This window comes from Poromitra crassiceps (genome assembly GCF_964638095.1).
Source record: "Poromitra crassiceps genome assembly, chromosome: 13".
Classification (NCBI taxonomy): Eukaryota; Metazoa; Chordata; class Actinopteri; order Beryciformes; family Melamphaidae; genus Poromitra; species Poromitra crassiceps.
Window position 1 is genome coordinate 20564314 of NC_139644.1, and position 19893 is coordinate 20584206.

At 42.3% G+C, this 19893-nt stretch overlaps 1 protein-coding gene across 1 annotated transcript; it reads right to left on the reverse strand.

The window, feature by feature from the left end:
* Positions 1-9393: 9393 nt before the first annotated feature.
* On the reverse strand, positions 9394-14565 carry arl5c (ADP-ribosylation factor-like 5C). Its single transcript, XM_083648561.1, has 6 exons — positions 14330-14565; positions 13350-13410; positions 12945-13092; positions 11780-11863; positions 10952-11103; positions 9394-10718 (listed from the first exon to the last, which is right to left on the reverse strand). The coding sequence occupies exons 1-6, from the start codon at positions 14373-14375 to the stop codon at positions 10670-10672; spliced, it is 540 nt and encodes a 179-aa protein (XP_083504687.1). The 5' UTR covers positions 14376-14565; the 3' UTR covers positions 9394-10669.
* Between the last annotated feature and the right edge of the window lie 5328 nt (positions 14566-19893).

Sequence of the window (19893 nt, forward strand, 5' to 3'; positions counted from 1 at the left end):
GAAATATGAGTTTGACTGGGCAGCAGTATAGCGCCTCCCTCTGTCCAGTGCGTAGACTGAGCTGCATGTCAACGGACAGTCAGAAATGTAACACCATGGACTAGGCATGGAGAGCTGCTCATTGTGCCAGTTTAAAAATCAGAGGTAGTTGTGATGTTACAAATGCATGCTAAGTCTCATTACTCCTTGAAACACTGTGTCTGGATTCTAACAGACTTTTGTGGCTTACATGAAACAAATAAGTGTTTTTTGTTGCAATTTAATTCACAGCCGTTGTGTGAAAGCCTGGTTTTTATAGTATGCAAACTGATTTTTAAAAAACTGTTTTACAAGCGTTGTGGTAGACTCCACCACCTCTCTGAGCCACTGCTTTCATCTCCTGTGCGGCTCTTAAAGAAAACATGAGATCTTTGGCAAGAAAGTAACAGCTGAAGCCTTTATTAGTTTCACAGCTGGAAGGACTATCAGTACGCTATCTCATAATCTACTAAACACATAACAGTGTCTACAGTAGCAAGTGTGAAGTTTCAGTCAGATGTCTCATAACTGGCTTAATCAGACACTGAAATAGCTACTAATTTCACAGCACGTTCTGCACATTCCTATTTCCTGACTATAAAATATTAGACTGGATGGGCAAAATACTAGGGACACTTACATTTGCATCCAGGTAAAAGCTATTATGCCTTACTGTCTGATTTCCTTTAAATCTATACCAATCACAAAAAAGATGCATATAAAGAGAAGCGACTTAAAGAGAAGGATTTAAAACTGAGCTAACTGAGATGTGGATTGTGCAAAAGGGGCGACAACTCATTATCAGGAAGGTATGTTGTACTTTGAATGATATATATATATATATATATATATATATATATATATATATATATATACGGTATATATATACTGACCTAGTCTACAAGCTAAATGACAACTTTAAGAAGGAGAATCTGAGTTGCTCAATACTGATGAACAACTTTATTGTCATGGACCCAGTCTAGCGCTTGTGTTCTCCTTGTGTTTTCCTTTCCCTGTGTCCCCAGTGCTGCTCTGTCTGCCTCTCTCTCTCCATCATGTCTTGTTTGTGTGTGGGCGTGCTCTCCCCTCGTTCCCCTGGCTCCTCGCCTCGGCTCATCCTGCACACCTGCCTACCATCAGTTCACCCATCTGCTCATCAGCCCACAGTATGTCATCCCATTCACTCCTTGCCAGATCATAGCGTCTGCAACCCGTCAGGGCACTCCGCTTTGAGCCAAGTCTGTATTTTGCTATTCAGCATTCTAATTTAGCTCATCAGCATTCTGTTTTCCTGTCGAACCCGTCTCTCCGTGTTCCAGCAGTCCCACCTGTCTCCAGTCTGTCTCCAGTCTCTGTCTCCAGTCTCTGTCTCCAGTCTCTGTCTCCAGTCTGTCTCCAGTCTGTCTCCAGTCTGTCTCCAGTCTCTGTCTCCAGTCTGTCTCCAGTCTGTCTCCAGTCTCTGTCTCCAGTCTGTCTCCAGTCTGTCTCCAGTCTCTGTCTCCAGTCTGTCTCCAGTCTCTGACTCCACTCTCTGTCTCCAGTCTGTCTCCAGTCTCTGTCTCCAGTCTCTGACTCCACTCTCTGTCTCCAGTCTGTCTCCAGTCTGTCTCCAGTCTCTGTCTCCAGTCTGTCTCCAGTCTGTCTCCAGTCTCTCTCCAGTCTCTGTCTCCAGTCTGTCTCCAGTCTGTCTCCAGTCTCTGTCTCCAGTCTCTGTCTGCAGTCCTCCTGCCACGTCACTTTCCCCCATCGGTGCAGTTGGGCAGGGGGAGGGAGGGAGGGGAGGACATGCAGCAAATGACCGCGGGCCGCTGCAGGGAGGACTGAGCCTCATAGCTACGTGCTCTACTCGGTGAGCCACTCGGTCAGCCCCGCAATTGTTGATCTTTGTCTCATGGTAAAGTCCACCCCTGTGCGGTGGTCCCCTCGTCCTGCTCTCGACGTGCGGCGGTCCCTTGTTCCTGCACCATGTAAGCTCTCTGTTCCTGCACTGTGGAAGCTCCCTGTTGTTGGGCCGCAGCAGCTGTCCCCTGTTCCTGTGCTGCAGTGCTCTGCTAAGCCTGAGTCAAGACACTTCCTGTTCCTGTGCTGCAGCACTCCACTAAGCCTGAGTCAAGACACTTCCTGTTCCTGTGCTGCAGCGCTCCGCTAAGCCTGAGTCAAAACACTTCCTGTTCCTGTGCTGCAGCACTCCACCAAAGAACTTTTATGGAAAGAACTGACAGCTCCATATTGCCCCATTGCAACATCAGCGCCCAGCAGCCTCCGCCATTTTTTATTTTTGGAAGCGTGACAGCGCCAAAAGAACCTCGCACAGGCTCGCAGTGGTCAGCTGCGGTAGCGCGGGCCCCTATAATCAGCCTCTCTAAACAGTAACTCAACGGGAGAACACTCTAAATTTCGTGGATTCACATCTTTTCTGGGCGTACTGCAAATCTTGATTGAAGTGGTGTAGTGCAGGGATGTAAAACAACAACCATATTGTGGAAACTAAGCAAAATTTTTCGTTTTCTTTTGGTTTAGTTTTTTCAAGATAAATAGCTAATGCGGCTGTCGTCCACTCTGTCAGAAGTGCATTGCCGTGGTTTTAACCTTGGGTCCTTTGCATTTACTATTTATCTTGAAAAAACTAAACAAAGAAAACAAAAAATTTTGCTTAGTTTCCACAATATGGTTGTTGTTTTACATCCCTGCACTACACCACTTCAATCAAGATTTACAGTACGCCCAGAAAAGATGTGAATCCACGAAATTTAGAGTGTTCTCCCGTTGAGTTACTGTTTAGAGAGGCTGATTATAGGGGCCCGCGCTACCGCAGCTGACCACTGCGAGGCGCATTCTGTTTCCAAAAATGGCCGGAGTGTCCTCTCTTTCCTTCCATGCTCTTTGACTCCACTAAGCCTGAGTCAAAACACTTCCTGTTCCTGTGCTGCAGCGCTCCACTAAGCCTGAGTCAAGACACTTCCTGTTCCTGTGCTGCAGCACTCCACTAAGCCTGAGTCAAAACACTTCCTGTTCCTGTGCTGCAGCGCTCCGCTAAGCCTGAATCAAAACACTTCCTGTTCCTGTGCTGCAGCACTCCACTAAGCCTGAGTCAAAACACTTCCTGTTCCTGTGCTGCAGCACTCCGCTAAGCCTGAGTCAAAACACTTCCTGTTCCTGTGCTGCAGCACTCCACTAAGCCTGAGTCAAATGCCATGCCCTGTTGACCATCTGTACCGACGGCCGCTGCAGGACTCCGGTCCCGCATCCAGTCCCCATCAACTCCAGTAACACGGTGACTGCCGTGACACAGATGACTCCAGTGACTTTGATGGCTCCAGTGACAGCTATTATTCCGGTGACACTGATGATTCCCAGTGACTCCGATGACTCCAGTAACACCAGTGCCAGTCCCGCACTCCTGCTGCCGGCCTCCAGTCCTGATCTCCTGTCCGCCAGCTCCGACCTGCAGCTGAATCTTTTGGTGCTTGCTGCATTCCCTGTCCCCCAGGCCGTCCACCTGAGGTTTCCTGCTCTGCCCCTGTCCTGACCCCGGGCCTCTTGCCTCCGGCATGCTCACCATGTGAACCCCAGGAAGATGGGGATCCAATTCAACAGATAAACACATAAACCTGCTTCCCATCTGCTTATCAGCCCACAGTATATTTGCCATTCACTCTTTGCCAGATTGTAGTCTCTGCATCCCGTCAGTGCACTCCGCTTCCAGCCAATTCTGAATTGCTATTCAGCATTGTGATTTTGCTCATCAGCATTCTGTTTCCCTGTTTAACCCCTCTCTCTGTGTTCCAGCAGCTCTGTCAGCCTGACTCCAGTTTCTGTCTCCAGTCCTCCTGCCATCAGTTTCCCCCATTGGTTCAGTTGGACTCTCCGCTCTCTGGAACCCACTCTGCCTGGCTCCCCTGAGCACTTCCCTGTCTTGCTTGGCCCCGCTTCGTGCCTCACCTCAGCTCCAGGGTTCCAGCTCAAGCCCTCGCCCCAGTTTCAAGCTACCAGCCCTGAAATAAACCCTCTTTGTTCTTTACTCTCTGCCTCCTGTCTTCCATGTCCTGCACTTGGGTTCACCAGCCTAGACTTGACATTTATGGTACTTATCAACTTACTATCAACCTGCATCATGGTTTGTGCATTTATCACTCTGATTGGTGCATGTGATCTGTCAGTTGCCATGTCAACCAGAGAACGTCTGGAGCTCTGTAACGTACCTATGAAGTGTACTAAAACTGCTTAAAGCGAATTCAGTGCATGTTCTTAACCTCAAAAACCCTTACCACATTATGCCACGGGAAAGCTGTGCTGCCATGGCAACTTAAAATAATTTCTCCTTTAAAAATGCATGTACTGTAAGCTCAGTGTTTAGACCTGACAGAGAGCAGAGCACAGGCGGTCTGATCCAGCAGGACTGGCTGAAGCTCAGCGGGACAAGTCGATATCGAATGATCTGGAAAGAGCATTGTTATGCCATTTGGCGGATGTTGCTGCCCATTCATTACTCTGATGAAGACCACTCCAGTGTCATGTCCCTAAAGGGGGTATAGCTCAGTGGTAGAGCATTTGACTGCAGATCAAGAGGTCCCTAGTTCAAATCTGGGTGCCCCCTTCTTTTCTGAAAGGTATCGATCAGTCAGATGTGATGAGCTCCACATCCACTATAAATGATCATCAGACTTTGAAAATACTCTAAGGGCTAATGTCCACAAGCTGTGATGTACTCTTGTCAGATGCATGCAGATCTGGCAAAAATAGATCACGTCTGTATTTTTGCCGATCTGCATGTGTTGCCCATCTATTACATGGACGAGAGAGCAGAGCACAGGGGGTCTGATCCAGCAGGACTGGCTGAAGCTCAGCGGGACAATTCAATGATCTGGAAAGAGCATTGTTATGCCATTTGGCAGATGTTGCTGCCCATTCATTACTCTGATGAAGACCACTCCAGTATCACATCTCTGAAGGGGGTATAGCTCAGTGGTAGAGCATTTGACTGCAGATCAAGAGGTCCCCAGTTCAAATCTGGGTGCCCCCTACCTTTAAGGTATCGATCAGTCAGATGTGATCAGCTCCACATCAACCATCAGACCAGCTCCAGTGTGTCTGGAACAGACCTGAGCCCATGTAATCTTGTCACATGGGTGCAGATTTTTGCCAGATCTGCATGTGTTGCCCATCTATTACGTGGACGACAGTCTGCGGTACTGGGAGCTGCACTGAGCAGTACCGCATCTGGTGGACATTGGGCTCCTTTTGAAGGTATACACACTAATTCATATGTACATGGAGAAACCCCTTATCATAACACACTCTACCTCCAATTCAAAGGCCAAAAACCTTGATGAGAAGATCCAGAAGGAACATCAGTTCAGTTGGTACGTTGATTGGCCTGTATGGGTGAGAGGAGCAGGAATGACTCTTATTGGTAATATTTTCTTGCTTTTTCTCTTGCTCTCAAGCGTCTTATTCATATAGCATACAGTATATTCACACCGTCCTGTATTCTCTTCAAAATACTATAAGCCAGAGGTTTTCAAAGTGGGAGGCGGGCCTCCCCAGGGGGGGTTCTAAGCAGTTTCAGGGGAGGCTCAGTGAACAGAAGTGAAAAAATAGTTATCAAAAGGAGATCACATAGCCTAGATGTATGTGATTTGGTTAAAGGTAGTTCAGAGATACAGTACTTTTCGGGGAACTTTACTATTTTTCCTCAACTTCCTAGAGTCAGAAACTAATAAACGCCATCAGACAGACACTTTTCTATGTATTTGTTGTAGTCTGAAGTATGTCAAAGAGTAATGTCAGGCTATCCTGACTCAATTGTTGATTGTCTATGGGGTCAAATAACATATCATGATCCAATAGGCCTCCAGGAATTGAGTGAGGGGGGGGAGGGGGGGGGCGCCTTTTTGCAAGCTTTGTCTGGGAGGAGGCCTACAGTCTCAGACTTTGAAAACCCCTGCTAAGCCATACTGCTCCAACATAGCTATATAATAGTAAATACTGTCTATGTTTAATGAATATTGAAAGTAATCTAGAGTGATATGGAGACATAGTATGTGTTGCACTGAATATGAAGCGCTGCAAGCTGTCAAAATGTCACCTAGTTTGTTAGATGTACCCAGGTTAACTATAATGTACTGTACATTGCTAATTCACTAAATCTAGGATTTACTAAATCTACTTAGGTATTCTTTAGAAAGTAGAAGTTTTTAGATAGTAAAATAGCCCCCAATTACATCTAAATAAAACTTTCCCTAAAAAGGGAGAGCTAATAGATGCAGAGAAAGTTAACAGGTTAACATCTAAACATAATGTACCACTCCACTCCCATTTCTGGGGGTGGTACATCTAAATATTTACAAAGGTCAACGTTAATTTATTTCACATTAAGCATTTCTTGGCATACATTTTCTCTTAGCTCCAGCTTTAATTAGCATGAATCTGATTATTTAACACCAAAGTAACATGCAGATTCAGAGATAGGCTACAAAGAAACATTTCTATTATTGCACTGATTTGGAAACTTTAGGCTACCATGTCCAAATTTCTGATTTATCAACGACTTGTTGTGAAATATTACCCCAGTTATGTTAAATTCAGACATTTCATTGTATTCATATTGTCACATCAAAGGCTTATGCTGTCATTATGTCTCATTTGGTTTAATAAATGGCTGTTTATAAGTTCATATAAAATACACGGTTCTGGTTGGCTAAAGCGAACACAAAAATAATTGAATGTGGTTTGTTCTCTGTTTCCCTTTGTCTTAATTCAGAGCACTCACTTTGTTCTGCACATCACTATCCACAACAAAAAGAGTCATGTGACTTTTGAAATAATTTGAAAAGTTTGGCCTAGAAACATGGTCTGGAATCCTTTCTTGCTGGGACACTCGCTCTCTCCCACCTTTACTGTCTCTTTTCACAGTGACCCTGTCTAATAAAGCAGAAAGAAATGCCATAAAAACAATCTTTAACAGGACACTAACCTGAAAATAGACAGCTAGGGGGGTCCATCCATGGGGCCTGATGCTCCCCTGGGGGAAAATGTGAAAATATGCTTGTATTATAAACTAATTTCTCTTGAGTTTTGTACAGTGGCATACAGTATATTCAGCACCTTTCAAGAAAGAAAATGCAATAACCCATTCTACTAGCATTTCTTCTCACAGAGATTAATATGTAATCCAATCCACCCAGACAGGTATGAAATATGCAATGTGAAATGTCAAATTGTTCCCTATCAAAATAATTTGAGCTTTGTTCAGTAAGATAGTTTCCATTTCCATTAATGATGAAGATAGGATTACATAAACTAAAGCACTCAACCAGTAAGATTATTTACTGAAGTTGGTAGGCTATTAATTCACTGTCTGAAACGTTCATCCACTCAGGGAAACTGCACTAGACTCAGCTTGAGGCGAAGAGACATTTTAAGATCAATTTCGTTGATATTGATAGTACCGTTTTAACAAAAATAGACTAGTGAAACCGATTTCTCTCAGGGACCTAAGTATGTTTATAGACTAGCCCTAATAATTGCTTCTAAATGCAGTTTGGCAAGTCTCCGATTATAATCTCCCTCCCTCTGAAGCAGCTGCTCCACAGTTTCTCTGCACAGACCTAGACTGTAGCTAAATAATAGGCACAGACAAGAGAAGGAGGCAAGTGTCTTATGCCTTTATGGAGAGGACATGTCTCCCAGGGTAGAAATACTTTGCTCTTCAGATTGTTTGTAAGCCCCTTAGTTTGTGATCAGTGTGCCCGTTTAAAAACTAGTTAATGGCGTTTCAGTCTAAACTGTTTTGTGTTAGCCTAAATATTTGACATGGCTGTTTATAAACAGACAGGCTATGATATGCTATCCAATGAAAAATGTTGAGTAGCCTACAGAACAGAAGATAACTCACTGTGATTAGCATACCGTATACCATCCATGGTTCCTCTTCTACACCAAATGCCAAATCTAGTTTAGTTAGCTAGCTAAACAGTTGAATTTACAACCATGGTTTACAACTCTTCACAACCAAAGCACAAAGTTAGTTAGCGTAGCTCCTGAACTCCTGAACGTGTGCGTAAAAGTCCAGTATCAGTGTTGAATGTATTGGCTTCTGTCTCCCCCTAGTGGTCAAATAAAGTTATGCACTCTGATAAGTAACGTTACCGCTATCGTCGACAAAATTAGACGGATTTTAAAAGGATAAAGTATATATAATCCTTTGTATATTGTTTAAATGAAGTCACATTGTAGGGACTGTGTTATAGTTATAATATGATGAATTATTCAACTCACGCTATCGCAGGGGGTATAGCTCAGTGGCAGAGCATTTGACTGCAGATCAAGAGGTCCCCGGTTCAAATCCGGATGCCCCCTATTTTGTTGTCGTTTTTTTCTCTCTCACATGAAATGAATCAGCCGTACCACACCACAGAGAAGACAATAGGCCTAACGTTATTGCTGATTCATTGTACAAATTCAATTATGTTAGGCTATTTAAAAGCTTGGAAGATGGACGAGAAATCTTGGCACAAGGTAATTTTATATTAATGACATGAGGAGGAAACCACCCAACGCAGTTTATGTAGCCTACATGAATTCCATCGTATGGCTCCCAGTGTTAACATACCCTGGCAGCTGTTTTATATTACTGATATTATGTATATTGCTGTTATATATATATATATGTTATATATTTATATATAATTATATATGTTATATATATATATATATATATATATATATATATATATATATATATATATATATATATATAGTTGTTGTTGTTGTTGTTGTTTTCCATATTGTATTTTAGATTTTTCATAACAATAACAAGACAAAGAAACATGTTCAGACACACATATACACACACAAAAACAAACCAACAAAACAAAAAACATAAGGTACATAGCTACCAGCCACATAATGTGCTTATGTGCTCATGAGAAATGTGCCTGAGATCCCATGCAAGGGGTCCATGAGAGACCAGTCAGGCAAGTCATCCGTCACCTCTAACCTCATCAAGGTAGGCTAGGAACGGGTCCCAAATGGTGGAAAACTTTTTAAGTGAATTGGTCCTCAGGAACCTATTCAACAGCCTTATAACAGAGGTCATGTCCGCCAACCACAGTTTATAGTTGTTGTTGTTGATTGTTTGCTGTGATTTTGCACCTATTTACCTACTGCACCTTGTCTGTAACGGAGCCTACAGCATAAGAATTTCACACGTGCATACTTGTACTATGGAGTGACAATAAAAATCTTGAATCTTGAGTCAACAGCAAATGCTTCTCTCATTCAAAATTATATTAGGCTACACAAGGAAAGGAAAACACACCCAATGTATATATCACCAACATTTACATTTATTCATAAAAAAAAACTGTACACAATACAATATATAGTTTCTTATATATATAATATACAAGTGATTGTACTCCTTAGCAGCATGCAGGCTTTTCACATTCAGGGAATCACTGATTTCTGTATAAATACTTAAGGTGCCTCAATATTTAAAAATAAATTACTATAAGCACTGTTTAGTCTAGCAAAGCTGCTCTGGCTCACTGGCACAAAACATAATTTTACACATTAGGTTCAATTGGTTTCTCATTGAGTGCGTTTACATGCACACTAATAAACCGTTATCAGTTTATGAGGAAACCGATAAACACACCTAGGTTACTGCTGAGTCATCAGGTTTATTCATTGTCGTCAATGTCCACTCACGCACTTTGAGGTGAGTTCCCGCTATTTACTAAGTGCATGTAAATGCGGAAATCAGATTATTGCCAGTTACCTGATTATTGTCATTTATCCGTTTATTGTTTGCATGTAACCGCACTCATTCATGGTGTGAAGTGTTTGTAGCAGCTTAATAAAGTGCTCTATGGTTTGTAATTAGATATTTGGTAACCAGTTAGGTAGGCCTACTAAATTCAGTTGCACCACAAGTAGTTAGAGCATAACTAGTTAAGAGATAGTCAATGACAAGAATGATCAGTCAAAAATCAAAGGGAAATCCTGTTATAATTGTCACATTTTCTGGCATGAGTTAAATGGAACTGTAGGTCACCGGATTACTAGAAATGTCACTTAGTGACACAATGGTAAAGAATTACATTCTAAATAAAGCTGTGTTAAAATGTAGTGTTATTGATTGCACATGGCTGCCTAGATCCCTTACTTTTTTTTTTGTTACTCATGGCTATGTTGCAACTTGTTTAGTTGTAGTAAAACAATAAATGGCATTGTAATAACCATTTCAGTTACTGGTACATGAACTTCACACAGCTGATGAAACCAGGTCTTGTGGTCACTATTTTACCACCATTTTGCCTGTGGTGGCTGCTGTTCATGTCCCATCCTGACTGAGTTTGTGACTGTTGACAGGTTCCTGTGCTGCTCATCCTTCCTGAGGCAGACCAGACACTGAACAGCCCCTTGCAGACTCTCTCGGAGCTGGGTGAGACATGTGGGGGGGCGGGGGGAAGGGCACATGGACCGTTTTGAAAACACATCCGGTGCTCACAGGGACCCCTCGCCCGGTGCACAATTTTAAGTCCTGGTCCTGATCCGGGCACAGTGAGATTGCGATGCCTGGGACAGTTTAGCTTGGACTGAGAGAAAGTTGCTTTCCATGGCCTTATTCCACTTGAGGGAGTTTCTAGTTTGCCACTACCCGCGACTTCATCCAGTCCAGACTGGCAGGTAGACTGTGAAAGGGGAGAGGAATTGGAAAGAGAAAGAGAAAGAGAAACACATTTTGAGAATACGGCAGGTACACAATGTAACCCGCAAACTAGTCCAAATAATGTGCTAATCCCAGCAGAAAAGATGCTCTTTTTGCTTTTCGCTATCACGTGTGTGAGTAATATTTAGCTTCACCTCAGTCATAAGCATCAAAGACAGACAGAAAGGGAGAGTGTGGTGTGTCAGTGTTACTCACCCCTCTCCCGTCAGGCCGCAGCAGGCCTGGACGTGCCAGGTGTGAGCTGTGATGGAGTTGAGTGTGAGAAACTGGGAGATCTCTCCCACTGTCATGGAGCCCTTCACGTCTTGTTTGTTGGCCAGAACCAGAACGGATGCATTTTGCAGGTCCTATAAGCACATATAAGAAAGGCTGTTAGGTCCTATAAGCACATATAAGAAAGGCTGTTAGGTCCTATAAGCACATATAAGAAAGGCTGTTAGGTCCTATAAGCACATATAAGAAAGGCTGTTAGCAACTCTGCTCTCAGTACCAGTATGGATCCATTGCATGCATGTATGCATAATGGCACGTTCATGTAGGCGAAACATTTCTAACCGATGCCCTCAGACTGTCCTCACATCGTCTTTTGAGGAAAAAGAACTGCAACCTCAGTGGAAAAAAAGCAATAAAAATAACATGTCAACATGCTGATTCACGCAGACTGACTGTGAAACTTCCCCGTCACGGGTTAGTGAGTTTCTACATCTGTGGTGCAGTTACTCAATCTGAAAGCGTGAGCAGGCCTCACGCCTCAACATGTAAACGCCAGCTATGTTCCCTCTCAGCGAATAACAAAAAGGTTTTACGTCAGGCCAGCTCTTCTTACTTTCTTACCCTGGTTTAGGCCTACGTCATAAAACCAGTTCTCCCATCATCTGTTACTCCTACTGTGTTGGTGGTTGGTGATTACGCAGTACAAAGAGAAAATAAAGGCTATAATGATGGTTATAACTCCTGAATTAACACATGTATGAGAGTCAGTGCACCACCATGCTCTTAATATAGAAGAGAAGGGATTTGTACCTCGTGTGCAAGCATGTGGTGCAGTTCGTCTTTGGTTACTGTGAGTCGTTCCCGGTCCGTGCTGTCCACAACCAGAATGACAATCTGAAGGGGCCACAGACATGAGAGAAAACACAAATGTCAAATCTGTCAATAAGTTATTTTCAACCACTTAAAAGATAGCCTTCGATATGAGAACCCAGGGTATCAATGGCAATTCTAGGGGAAGCACAAACGGTTAAATGCCACACATACTGTATGGATTATATTGTAAGTGCTTGTGTAACAGAGCCAAGTAATGTGCTTTATCAATAGAGGGAGCAAGGTATGGCAACAACACATCGATATGGGTTAATGTGCAAAGCTCACTCAGCACTTTCCTAGAAGAGACAGACTTGGATATGAGCTGGGAAAACAGACGATGCTCCTTTTTTTACTATCTTTACTCATGAACATCAAATCCTTGGCTAAAAGTGTCATTTTTAATTTAAGTTGATGAGGTTTTTCTTGCTTGGAGCCACCTAGTCATTGGTGAAGAATGCTGAGAGGCCACTTTAAGGACAACGAAGGAAACCAAATAAAAAAAATTGTTTGTTTCCCCTTACTGTGGCAAGTATCTGGTGAAGCTTACACAGAAACCAAAACCTAAAAGCGTTGCGAATCAATTTCTGTGGGCTAAACTTCTCCAAGAGCACAAGGACAAACTTTGGACAAAATTGTCTACTGTGTAATTACTTTTTTGGGGGAACTTCAGCTGTAATCCTATGACTTGTGTTCACAATTCTCATGGAAGGAAAAACCACAGAGACAGACAGACAGACAGACCGACAGACAGACAGAGACAGACAGACAGACAGACAGACTGGCAGACAGACAGACAGACAGAGACAGACAGACAGACTGGCAGACAGACAGACAGACAGACAGACAAACAGAGACAGACAGACAGACAGACAGAGACAGACAGACAGACAGACAGACAGACAGACAGGCAGGCAGACAGACAGACAGACAGACAGACAGACAGGCAGACAGACAGACAGACAGACAGACAGAGACAGACAGACAGACAGACAGACAGACAGACAGGCAGACAGACAGGCAGGCAGACAGACAGACAGACAGACAGACAGACAGACAGACAGACAGACAGACAGACAAGAGGTAGAGAAAGGGAGACCAGTACCTCTGTGTTAAAGTAGTAGGAGAACCACGTGGCCCGGAGGCTCTCCTGGCCCCCGATGTCCCACACCAGGAAGCGGGTGTTGCGGACAGAGATCTCCTCCACATTGCTGCCAATGGTGGGAGACGTGTGGACCGCTTCCTTTGTGAGGCTGCATGCGTGCGGGCGCGTGGGAAGGTGAGAGAACAAAAGCTTGGAATTAGAGACACGATGAGCGACTTGAAGACACCACGCAAATGACATTTTAGCTGAGAATCAGAGCTCTAAAGTAGGATTAAAAGAGGATTATAGAGATTACAGGAGTAGATATCAAGTGTTGCTGGCATCTGAAAATGTCATGATCCATTCATCCATTTCTTTATGGACTCTAACAAAATATCCCAATCCAATACATACAATATCACTTACAGTTGGTAGAGGATGGTTGTCTTCCCAGCATTGTCCAGACCCACAATTACAACTTTGTGCTCTGTAGGAAAGTAAAATATATATGTTACAGTTAACCTGCACACACTAACATTTAACAGTTGGTAGGCTATATTACACTTACTTATGGTATCCAAAACAAATAATATTTTCATAATTAGTTTAAATTCCAGCATCCCAAGACAAATGGAGTCTACAGATAAGGTAAAGACATGTGTGCAGGACTATGGTATACTGAATAGAACATCTCTTATCTGTAGACAAGACATAACATCATTATATAACAAGAAAACCAGCTCAGCAGTGACTTCAGATCAAACGTCAAAACAACAGAATTTTGCTGAATATTTGGATCAATTAAACCAGTGAGTGATTCTCAAACTTTTTCATATCAAGGACCCCTAATTTAGCCACAGACCCCTATTTGAATTAGGCTTTTCTCTCAGACACAGATCTAAGTATATTTGATTGTATGATTTTGTCCAGAATTCGATGACGAGCATATACCCGAATTGTAGGTAGAGAGATAACAGTGGATCTGTGATCAAACAGTCATTCTACAGTAAGTGTGTTAGCTTCTTGAAATGAAATAATGGTTACATTTAACAATTCATCAATTTGCTGGGGACCTCCTGGAAACCCCCTGTAGGACTCCCTGGTGGTTCCCAGACCCCATGTTGAGAACAATTGAATTAGGCAACTTCAGCCTCTCATCCAGTACTGAGACACGCTACCCGACAAGTCAGCTAGTGTAGATACAAAATAAAGTTTCACCAAAGTAGACTAATAAATACATCTAAATGAACAGTTATCTTTTTCTAATATTCTTACACAGACATATTCATACAGCTCTATCTAGCCTCTGATGCCATAACTTATGAATTTATGATAAAATTCACAAATACTCAAAAATAAGAAGACTAGATAAATAGGTTGTGTGAATGGATTGAAGTTGGCTTTACCTTTGTCACCGAACACAGCCATCAGCTTGGTCAGAAGGAGTCCCATGTCAAGTGATAATGAAAAATACCAAGACAACAAAAGAATCTCAAGATGTTAACTTGATGTTGTTGTAGTTACCACTTCTTAGAAGAGGATGAGATGACCTGTCTGTTAACTGCTGACTGCTCCACTAAACTTGCTTTCTACAACTAATAACTTGGTGTAGCGGAACGTAGCTAAATGGGTGGCGCTTGGAAAAACAGGTATTTTTCTGCCCAGTGAGTTATGTCATGGAGAGAGGGCGCAGAGATGCTGCGTTCAAGTGCTGTCGGAAGTATCGCGAAAACCTGTTGACCGCACAAAGTATCCAAAGTTGTAAATACGAATGTGAAACTCACCGTCTACTCTAGAGATAATAGATTAATCTGTATGGAAGCCATCGTACAAAAAAATCCCTCTAAGCTGATTTACCAAGTAGAAATATCTTGTCAAGTCATCAGTAATATTATGTTCCACTTGCTCACAGAAGTTTGGCAAATTATATTATTTAAGATAAGATCAGATGGCACTTTATTCAATAGACCAAATCACCGTGACGTCACCATGTAAACAAATTTACTTCCGGGTACCACTTGGGGAAGGCGGCAGGTTTAAATGTGCGTGTTGTCAAATAAATGCTGTCAAACCCTCTCGTTGTTTTCGGCCGACTACTTTCAATTTAAATGGTTAAACGGTTGGTAAACATGCTTGTCCGACGTATCTAGCCTTTCTTCTTTGTTTGTTTTATGTAGTGTTAGCTAGCTAATAACGTTTGTTTGTCTGTCAAACTCGCTGTTTTTTTACGTTACAGACAGTAACCTCGCGTCAAGAGCCTGGTACAGACAGAGCTAACTGACGCCACGTCAATTTAATTTAGCTTCAAGTCTACTCTAGTCTGGTCCAACAGGTAAATTAGCTAGTCTGGTCTCCACTAACGTTAGTGAAAGTGTTGTTATGAATGATATTAAACAACAACACAACACGGACGAACCATTTTTGTCTTCTTTGTCTGTTTTTGTCTTCAACACGTCAGTTTGTGCCGTCGTCCACCGCCATTATAATGTGTGGACCTCAGGGGTACCCGGAAGTAAATGTAAACATCCCGCTGATCAGTGCAATCTGATCTTATCTGAATAATAAAGTAATAATAATAATAATAATAATAATAATAATAATAATAATAATAATAATAACAATAACAATAACAATAATAGTAATAATAATAATAATAATAATAATATATTGGTCCGCTAGGAAATTGCAGCCGCCACACACTGTAGTTTTATCATGTGCCCCCTGATTTCGAAAATAAAACAAGAGTCACCGGAGTCCGGAGAAATACTGCTGTGATCGACGAATGCATTGACTATTCCTACTTTAATCCGGCTCTGAGTTTAGGACGAGCACTTGAAGGCAGCACGGGAGATGGGCGTGACGCTGATGACGCAAACCGCATAGCCTACATGCCTGATGACACACGCAATCCGAATAAGGTAGGGGAAGTGAACTTTCCCTTCCTCTCTGGCAACGCAACAACAGCTGAAACAGGATTCCCCCAGAACTTCCAAACAGAAGTGAAGTCTATCCCCAAGTAGATTATTTCTTTCGGAGTTTCCTTGGCTATTTCCCGGAATTCAACAACAGATAACTGTTGTTGAATAATATAACTACAACTATAACTACATGCAAATAAGCATGTAGTTATTAGTATATCTACGGGGTAAGGAGTGTAGTTATAGTATAACTATGGGGTACAAGGAGTGAATTTAGACTTTAACTAGAGGGTAACAAGATCTGTACTTATAGTATAACTACGGGGTAGAAGGAGTGTAGTTATAGCATAACTACAGGGTACAAGTGAATTTAGACTTTAACTAGAGGGTAACAAGATCTGTACTTATAGTATAACTACGGGGTACCACACTGTACTTACAGGGTAACTACGGGGTCACGGGCTGTATTCTGAAGCAGGGGACCAATTCTGTACTTATAGGCTAATTACGGGGTACCACACTGTACTTATAGTGTAACTACGGGGTACAAGGAGTGCATTTAGACTGTAACTACAGGGGAACAAGATCTGTACTTATAGTATAACTACGGGGGTACCACACTGTAGTTATAGTATAACTACGGGGTACAAGGATTGTAGTTATAGTATAACTACGGGGTACAAGGAGTGTAGTTATAGTATAACTACGGGGTACAAGGAGTGAATTTAAACTTTAACTAGAGGGTAACAAGATCTGTAGTTATAGTATAACTACGAGGTACAAGGAGTGTAGTTATAGTATAACTACGGGGTACAAGGAGTGAATTTAGACTTTAACTAGAGGGTAACAAGACACACTCCTTGTACCCCGTAGTTATACTATAACTACACTCCTTGTACCCCGTAGTTATACTATAACTACACTCCTTGTACCCCTTAGTTATACTATAACTACAGTCCTTGTACCCCGTAAGTATACTATAACTACACTCCTTGTACCCCTTAGATATACTATAACTACAGTCCTTGTACCCCGTAGTTATACTATAACTACACTCCTTGTACCCCGTAGTTATACCTACTCTATAACTACACTCCTTGTACCCCGTAGTTATACTATAACTACACTCCTTGTACCCCATAGTTATACTATAACTACACTCCTTGTACCCCGTAGTTATACTATAACTACACTCCTTGTACCCCTTAGTTATACTATAACTACAGTCCTTGTACCCCGTAGTTATACTATAACTACAGTCCTTGTATTCCGTAGGTATACTATAACTACACTCCTTGTACCCCGTAGTTATACTATAACTACAGTCCTTGTACCCCGTAGTTATACTATAACTACACTCCTTGTACCCCATAGTTATACTATAACTACACTCCTTGTATCCCGTAGTTATACTATAACTACATATCTTGTTACCCTCTAGTTAAAGTTTAAATTCACTCCTTGTACCCTGTAGTTATAACTACACTCCTTGTACCCCTTTGTTATACTATAACTACATGCTTATTTGCGGGCTGTATTCTAAAGCGTTACCACAACGTGTTATTGCAAAGCCACACACCTCAAACCAGACAAACCTGTGATGTTACAGAGATTTAGGCCTAATAATGTTCACATTTTCTCTGTGGCAGTCTCATTTTTATCTATAAAATAAAATAATATGATAATATGATTTGATGATGGCCGAGCTAGTGAGCCCAGGAATCGAGCGTTTATATGCCTAGTTCATATAAAGGCCCCATAAAGTGTGTGTGTGTGTGTGTGTGTGTGTGTGTGTGTGTGTGTGTGTGTGTGTGTGTGTGTGTGTGTGTGTGTGTGTGTGTGTGTGAAGTGTTATTTCGTATATATAGCTAGATTATCCAAGATGATATATTTACATAATTCAAATTGTTGTATGAGCACTTCAAGTGGTTGTATGATCATGCTGACTTTTGGTTAAGGTGTTCATATTTAGCTGTGATAAAGTCACAGGTTTGTCTTCATTGGTTATTTTACAATGTATGTTGCCCAATAGGCCTACCATAAGGGACATACAATAAAGTTTCAGTTTTTCTTTTACCAGCTTGATATAAAGTAAGTTATCCTTTATTGTCCCCGTGAGGAAATTCATCCTCTGCATTTGACCCATCCTCTACTTCTACTATCAACACAATAGGATCAGTGGGCAGCCACTGTACAGCGCCCAGGGACCAACTCCAGTTCAATTGCCAGTGCCTTGGTCAGGGGCACTGACAGGAGTATTAACCCTAAAATATAGATATACACCTTGGCAGACCAGGTTTTTGGCATCGGCCTTTGACATTGGTAGCCTGCTACGCACCACTCTGATTCTAGACTCAGGTCTGAGTATCAGATGAAAACTACACAGCCTACTTACATAAGCCTTACGCTCTTACTGCTGTGTACGTTTCCTCTGTTGCAAAGTGTCGTTTGAAGCTGAGATAACAACACTTCCTTTCCCTCGACTGTGAGATGTATTGTAAACCACATCCTGGACTCACGTGAACGCCTTACATTGTATTCTTTTTCATGGTTTCCTCCATGACTCAAAAGTGGTCAGATGTGTCGTGATATGAGAGAAGTGATTTTAGAATTGTGTGAACTGTGAATTTCTGTCGCAGTTAAATGCAGCTTCAGCACACCTGCAAGCACATTGGGTTATACAGGGGTAGCAGTACTATGTCTTCTTCCCACGGCGCTGGGCCAGCAGGCCCTGCCGGGGTCAGACGATGGCAAAGTCAGTCAGGACACTCAGTGATATTTAGTGAGGCTAGGGAAGAGGGGCCGTAGCTAGGGATAGGAACAGGGTTGTAGTGGTAAATACAGAGGTGGGTCAACTATCCAAGGTTTAGTCGCCTTGCTTCCCCTCATTGATTGATACAGTTGATCTGAAAATAGGTGAGTAAACTCTCTGCCTCATTTTAAAGGGGAGTTTACCTTCTACTATGCCCCTGGATAGGAAGGTCATAGAGAGGGGTGGGTAGGGGAAGTGGCTAGGGGGAAATGGGTGGATGGAGGGGGGCAAGGACAGGGTAGTGGGGCTAGGGAAAAGGGGCCATAGCTAGGGATAGGAAGGTGGTAGAGAGTCGGGATTCGAGGGGTGGGTAGGGGGAGTGGCTAGGGCGATGTGGGTGGTAGGAGCGGGTGTGGTGCCATAAAGCTGAATAACCACACCACTGGGCTGTGGGCCTAAAGGCTTGCGCTTGTTAGGTAGAATATGAAAAAAAAAGTTGGAACACACCTGGATTTTGAATCTTCATGTTGCCCAAATGAAATAAAAAGCAATGTCAAAATCCCAGTTTCCCCTCTTAAAATACTTTGATTTAGTATCTTTGGAATCTATGTGTGATAATCAGATGTCTTACAGTAGCTTATCAATTAGGCAACACAATGGCATTTTCTGATTAAATTTTTAATTAAAATACGAATTTATCCACAGATTAAAAATGAAAGGCAGAAAAAGCAAAATGTAGCTACAATCAGGCACCAATGATACAGGTTATTTCATATTTTTAACAATTGCGATAACGCAACAATAACATTATTTACTGATCATTATTTAATATTCATTTATTCAACTGAAGACAGGGGCAGGCCAAAAGTAGCCCGCCAAAGACATTCATGGATTCTCCATTTAGATAACTGAGTAAAGACCAAGGTTGCACCTATCCCCCCGCCCTGCTTGATACTTCTCTCACTACCTCACAAGAATTGAAAATTAAAAAAAGAAAAGAAACAAAGAACAAATTGCAAATGTCCACAGGGGAAAAAACAACACTAATTCAGTCAGAAATCAAGAAGAGAAGAAGTGGTATTTAATATTAGACAAGCTAGCTGTTTGGGTGGAAGTCGGGAGTGATTTACCACACAAAACCACTTTTGAGATAAGCATTAGCCCTGAAAAACAGACGACACAGCTGGTGCAAAGAACATGGGATGAAGGACGTGCTGGAGCGGCAGCATGGACCACCGTGCAGAGTGGCCGACAGACACAGGGACGCACAGACATGGCGTGAAAACAAGTGTGACGAGAG

Coding starts and splice junctions, on each gene's coding strand:
- arl5c (XM_083648561.1), bottom strand. CDS start 14,375: ATGGGACTCCTTCTGACCAAGCTGATGGCTGTGTTCGGTGACAAAG. Junction 13,093..13,349: donor ACAACCATCCTCTACCAACT/GTAAGTGATATT, acceptor GCACGCATGCAG/CCTCACAAAGGAAGCGGTCC. Junction 11,104..11,779: donor ACCACATGCTTGCACACGAG/GTACAAATCCCT, acceptor ATGTGCTTATAG/GACCTGCAAAATGCATCCGT.